This window comes from Schistosoma mansoni (assembly GCF_000237925.1).
Source record: "Schistosoma mansoni, WGS project CABG00000000 data, supercontig 0423, strain Puerto Rico, whole genome shotgun sequence".
Classification (NCBI taxonomy): Eukaryota; Metazoa; Platyhelminthes; class Trematoda; order Strigeidida; family Schistosomatidae; genus Schistosoma; species Schistosoma mansoni.
Window position 1 is genome coordinate 1 of NW_017386257.1, and position 6,859 is coordinate 6,859.

Genomic DNA, 6,859 nt, shown 5'->3' on the forward strand with positions numbered 1-6,859 from the left:
CGGTAACTTGCGACACATGGCGGTAGTGTTCCTGAAAGTTGTGTGCAATGTAGTTTCTGAAAACAGTAAGGGTAAATGGTAACAACCGAGTCCTAAACTAACTTCACACAATTACGCGAGAAAATAGACCCCAATGACAATAAAATGAAGATCAGCTACTACGACACTAACTAAATAACTGGAATTGAGACACCCACAACGGTTTAAGTTGACAGTACCACATCTACACTATCTGAAATACAATTCAGAAGATTCCCATTTCATGCCCTCTAGATAGGATTGCTAGTCTCAAATTCATTGTCCGGAGGGGAAACAATATTTACTAATAACAATTGCAGCATAAATGTACTTATCCACAAAAAACAGGGACAGTCTGACCTTGGAAAAAATCAAAAAGCAGATTCCGAGAAAAATTTATTCGCTTTAATTAGGGCTTAACGAAGTTTCTTCTTGGGTCTTACATTACTTGTGTGACCACACTTCCTTTTGCGGCAATTAGTGGCCTTCGGATGTAAACGTGCGTAACATTTTCGACAGATCATCTTTTCACAGTTATATTTTTGAGCTAATGCCTTTAAGGTAGGCTCGATTATACCACCACGAAGACGAAGGACAAGATGGAGTGTTGATTCCTTCTGTATATTGTAGTCGGAAAGAGTTCGTCCATCTTCCAGTTGTTTGCCAGCAAAAATTAAACGTTGTTGGTCTGGTGGGATGCCTTCTTTATCTTGGATTTTCGCCTTAACTGCTTCTATTGTATCAGCAGGCTCAACTTCTAGAGTTATAGTTTTTCCAGTAAGTGTCTTCACGAAAATCTGCATCTTGACTCACTAGGAAACAATATTGCGTGCAAGACCTCAGAAAACGCGGGGGACAGCCGTCAAACGGTCAATATCCAAATGTAACTACATAAGTGATAAATACCCAAAATAAAAGACTTGAAAGTTACAAATATGCCAACTCAACAGAAACGAGAACTTGATCTGAATGATAATCGCTAGACATTAAACTCAAAAAAGTGCAGAATTGTGGACATGCATTGCTGAGGAGACCCATGCTATGACAAAGCGGACGTCCAGTGCTTCCAAGTTTTTAATGATAATTTGGCATTATTCGGTTCATAGTCTTATTTAAAACTCGATAATATGCACAACTCTAAAATGAAGAGCATGATAACCAGAGTCATTGGCTTTTTCCGACAGAAATACTGATATCAATAACGAAAGGCTTTTCAAAATGAAGGTGTACAAAATTTTATTACGGTATTAGTTATTACTGGATTATAACCCATCAGAGATCGAGGTATGTTATTTGATTTGTTTTTAGTGAAACTTAAAGTCCCACAAAGTTCGGTACCCGGACTACTCGTCTCCTTATTGTTTATTAACGATTTTTCTGGTACTCTAAACATTTGTTGCACATAGATGACCTCAAGGTCTGGACAAAGATACTTCATCTGATTGCTGTTTTATTTCTTCAAGAAGACTTCAATAAGATATGAGACTTGAATAATAAAAAACTTTTGACTCTCGATACTGACAAGTTCAGAATACCGTAATGGAGCAGTGGTGACATCCCGTTCGTTCCACACTTCCTCGATGATATTAAAGCTGCACTCTTGGTCACAGAAAAAACCCGTGCATCACTGAATATGATAGTCTAGGAGACTATTCGTCTCGGTATTCTGCAGCCAAAAGCTCCACATTATCTTGAGGGCTCTATGTAGAACATAAAAAATGCCTGCCTATGGAATTGTTTGAAACCATTTTCTGTGTCTACTCAAGAACAAATCTGGAAGGAATCTCTTACATTACGTCCTTCTACCTTCAGAACAATATGGCGTTCTTAGGAAATATTGTAGATGGTCGACCCAAACAACTCTAATGCTAAGAAATAAACCCTACGCCCTACCCTTAGAAGTTCTAAATTTGCAACCGTTGTACAAAAGAATCGCACGTATACAGTGTTGATGCATCGTATTGCTCATGATCCTCTTCACATTAACAGATCAACAATAAGCTTTATTACCAAACCATGCCTATAAAACACATCAAATTCAGGTTAGAAATCGAACGAGTCCGCGAAAAATCAGTGGAAAACTTTTACTTTATAACGAGGTCTTCAACAGAGTCTTCCCAAAGGAAGCTCGAAGTTTAATTTGGTTCCGTAGGTGCTAAGCTGATTATTCTCAACTATACCCTATAATCAATACTACGATTATTAGTCAACTTGATTTACTTTGCAGTTTTAGAGGAAATATAACAAGAACTATAGCTTTCCATCACAAACAACCCTTCTCTAACATTCAGATGCATATCCCAAGGTGCAAATAATTCGCCAATTCTGCCTGGCTTAATGGAATTCAATCCCATTTATGTGCTTGTACAGGGAAACATATTCAAGTACTTCTTTATCCAATCTCTCGATTAAGATATTCCTCTTTTCAGGTCACTGTTACAAATGTGTTAAATAGTAAAAATGTGTGGGCATATCATTCTGCAGTCAGATCGCTGAATGCCAAACAGGTTGCCGATTCTCGTCAGGGTTAAGGACAACCAATGAGCATCAATCTATCGTGCGTCATGGAATGTACTATCTGGCAGGGGTTTCACTATTTCTTGTGTCTACTCTTACTATTATATTTTTGTAATAACGTTGTTTGTGTTGTATGGCCATTAAAATATCCATAGTACGTGAATGCGACGGAAGGATTATCCACTTATTGTATTGACCCTCATGTGTGACTTTGACGTAAGTTGGTTGGTCACTACATCTCCGCTCAACTTTAGTAGGCCACCAAACATTGAAACAGATCGCCTACGATGACGAGCTATAAAAGTATCAAAAAAACACCACATCAGGCCGAACACGAAAACATCACGGGGGCTGAAGCAATGATAGATAAAACTATCCCACAAATGCCATTTGTATTGTTTGTTTGAACCTTTCCATTGATGTTCCAAACAGGGTGGAATGCGCGTCATAGATTCCACTGCTTACCATTATCCATCTTCACTTATATCACAAACCGTTTTTTTACAGAAGAGCTAACATTTAATGGTCGTGGCCACCTATATGTTGCATAATTTTGCGTTATTTTTTGTCGAGACAAAGTTGTGAGGGTCCCCTAGCACATCGAGAGATTTCACCTAGTGAATGACCACTAGCTCAACTTAATTGGGTGCACATATACATGTGAATTGAACTAATCAAATGATGCAGTTTATTCTTTACACAGATATGGGCTAGTGAATGACTACAGTAGGATACTTGAAGAGAGTTTTCAAGAAACATTCGGTGAGTATCTGACCATATGGTTCTTCAAAATCACACTTGAATTCCAGATCACTTCAAATATTTTCTTTTTTTGAATTCACGATCGACATTTACTTTAATTTTAACAGTGATGAAAAAGACTGGGTTTTATTTCTTACTCACTTCCACTGCTAATTTATCCTTGATCCTTTAAAGCTGATGAAGGTCAATAGTGAAGATTATACATTTCTGTAACCAAGACCTTGGAATGACTCTTTGTAACGACCATATTATTTGATTGTGACTTCTAGATAGACGTAATTCAAACCCTTTGGTTTTTCTACATATGCTCATACGTTTGTTCTTTGTTAATTACTCTTTTATTAACTCTGGAGTTTCCTTATATATGTTTGTTTGTGCATTTCTGCTCACCCCTGATTCTCTTTCTCATCTGTCTATCAGTTTACTTTTATCTACTCGACTAAAAGTTTGCATCACCTCCAATTAGATTGGGTCGGCCAGGAAATACCTTTGTAACGGAAAGAACGTGCTGAAAATTCCTCCATAGCATTTCATTGGACAGTAATGTCATTTATTTTTCTTCTTTCTGTCTTCTAGTTTAGCTTTTATTCAGTTCTCTTTTAACCGCATTTCATGTTTTTCAGTCTTCCTCGTCTAACTTTTTGTTATGTGACTTTGATTAAAGGTTTACCTTTTGTTGTTTAATTTTTCTGTTGCAGGTTGTCGGACTATTGACCTTAAGATTGTGCTTGGCTAAGCTCAAGGTCACGACGTGGTTCGTGGGGTGACTGTTAGCTTTCCACTGTCTGCTTGGAAAAATTGCTGGAATCCCTGCAGATAGATGTCTGATTCCACCTTGTTAGGAATATTGTAGGGTCACTGAATATCGAACAGATCATTGATCCCTGTCAAAGTCAAGGATAGTCAACGCACATCAATCAATCGTATGCCATGGACTGGCCCACGCGTCAGTGGGTGTTCTTTCACTTCTGTACTTTAGTGGCTGTACCTTAACTAATATATTCTTGTAATAACGTCCTTTGTGTTGTACAGTCTCCATAGCGTCCATGATCCTTTGATGCGTCGATGGTTCAACCCACGTAAGGGCTGTTCGCGAGGTGTGACTTCAGCGTTAGTTGGTTCGTCACCATTCTCGTCTAACTATAGTAGGCCCCCAATCGTTTCGACGATAGATCATCAACGTTTATGATCTTACAATATCTTTTCTGATTTTGGGGTACTGAACCATTATGTGTTTACTGTTCCTCTTGCTGTTTAACACACTGGATAGCATTAGAGAAACTCTTGACTATATAGCAGAGGCTATACCGTTTGAGATATTTCGTATTTTAATAGAATTCGTTTTCTTCGTTAAATTAGAACCGTTTAACATGAACACGGAGTTTGTGTTTTGATATAGTTTAATACGACTAGCCAAAAACGCTATGCACGTTATGCAGAATAACGTAATCTTGTCTAATCGGGCTAGTTTTGGTCCGTTAGTTATAAGTTCGAACCGAATGTTGTCAATCGACAGTTACAACCTAGTTCAGTTTTGGACTGAGTGTTATTTTTGAACTTATGTTGCTAGATTAACGGTTTCTGTTTGATGCACTTGACTGCAACATGATGTGACCGATCAATATTCATGATCATTGATAGAAATCATGTCATTTTTCCGCCGGCACGTATTCCGTCGTGATGATCAGTATCTCATGCTTATTAATAACTTTCAAAGGATAAAAAGATCCTGCCTGTAAAATATTATGTTCGGTACATAAATAGAAAATGTATATATGTAAAAGTATGATATACTTCGTTATTAATACTGCTCTAATAATAAACCTAATCCTAAAGTTGCAGATATGTCATGATGTGACTGCCTAATTTACAAGATCTTACGTGGAAGCCACATCATTGCCTACACTGACTCGTCTATCATAACAATTACCCACATGATGTCTGGAGTTTCTGGAGAACACACTTAGGCTAAAGATAGAATAATATATTTTATGTGAGTAAAAACAAGCTATGCAGAATGACCACACCTACAGAGCTGGCCCATGTCACCTGATTGAATCGACCTGAATATTCCCGCGTTCACCATTGTTGGCTGTTATATCTAGAGCTTTGGATTCTTAATATGCCGCGAACTACTAGACTACTTGAACGATGGAACCCGCAACGTCGCAAAGAGAGAAGACAAAGACTGGTAAGTAGGAAGTTTATTCCCCAAACCAGTGTCTATGAAAAACGTGTTGGATTCTTGATTATCATCTGCATCTGACATTTTTCTCCCATTTTTATAGAGTTCAACAGGAACATATGAATCATCAAAATAATATAAATCTGGCAGAAAAATTAGAGAATCTTGATCATTAGATTCATTAGAAACATTTCTCGCATTATGACTAGTTCCATTTGGCACCACTGTATCAACTATACTGCTCGCTTTGTTTCCCGTTTCTTCGTGAGCGGGTACTGCAGCAATTTCATGAGCATTTAGCAAGACATTGTCTTTCTGTAAACAGGTTGATCTACTGTTTGCACGTCCGTTTTCGGGGTTAATAGGACTTGGACCGTGTATAGGGCATGTCTCTGAAACAGACAGTACCGGACTACTGGGCTGATCGTGTAGGACTACTACTGCTGCATTTAAGTTACTGTTTTTTGCGGATTCATTGAGGCTTTCCTCTGCATATTCATTTGTTCCGCAATCGACTTCCAGTTCTGTGCGCAATTTAGAAATCAATGCGCCAACTTCCGTTGCACCCCCAAAGCATGGGTGATTCAGCAGCTTCGCGTGTAACTTGTCAATGAAATCCAACTGACTCTTTTTAAAACGCTGCTCTTGTCTCTGGATTAGCAACTGAAATTGTTCGAAAGTTAAAGCCATTTTTTACCCCGTCGCCAGTTGTTATAACGTATGCGCTCGTAATATATATGAACGTGCAATTAGAGGGGAGTGAATTTATTGATCGGACGCAAATGATACTTGAAATCGTACGAGCAGTCTTGGGTGCTAATCGGTCCTGCTATACACCTAGCCCAGCCAGTTAAGTCCAGAACACAAATAACAGCCTTGGCAATATGAACCATTATTTACAAACACACTGGGTTTTTATACAACCCAAAGTAATCAATAAACTGATTATAACTCAAGAATCGTATGATAATAAGTCAAGGTCAAAATAAAGCTAATGATAAGAGAAATACGAATATGAATAGTTCAGTTACGTAATAATTGTACAACAGAAAATAGGCAGATTCCACTGATCCATAAATAGACCTAAAAGTTACCATTCGTAATTCACCGGGGGATATAACATTGACCATCTCTCCATGATAAATGTTGACCACCTATTATACAAATATCTCATATTCAGCTTTGAAGATCGTGTGGTCAGGACCAATGCCATTTCACACATCAGGACCATCACTACATGACCGGTTTGTGGTACGTTGTTGTGACTACAGGTGTGATCTCCCGATCTGGATGTACTGCACGTCGGAACATTTAGCTCTGGTCATTGGGTGGCTAACTGCCTGGAGCCACACTGGGGCTACTGCCGGTCCCAAACCC

At 38.4% G+C, this 6,859-nt stretch overlaps 1 protein-coding gene across 1 annotated transcript; it reads right to left on the minus strand.

Moving 5' to 3' along the window:
• Positions 1-396: 396 nt before the first annotated feature.
• On the minus strand, positions 397-871 carry Smp_089430 (ubiquitin (ribosomal protein L40), putative). The gene has a single exon (XM_018792272.1). It carries the CDS (start codon positions 819-821, stop codon positions 435-437), a length of 387 nt encoding a protein of 128 aa, XP_018644385.1. The 5' UTR covers positions 822-871; the 3' UTR covers positions 397-434.
• Positions 872-6,859: the final 5,988 nt, after the last annotated feature.

Bases quoted from the DNA above. Each gene is read 5' to 3' on its own strand.
- Smp_089430 (XM_018792272.1), bottom strand. From the start codon at position 821: ATGCAGATTTTCGTGAAGACACTTACTGGAAAAACTATAACTCTAGAA.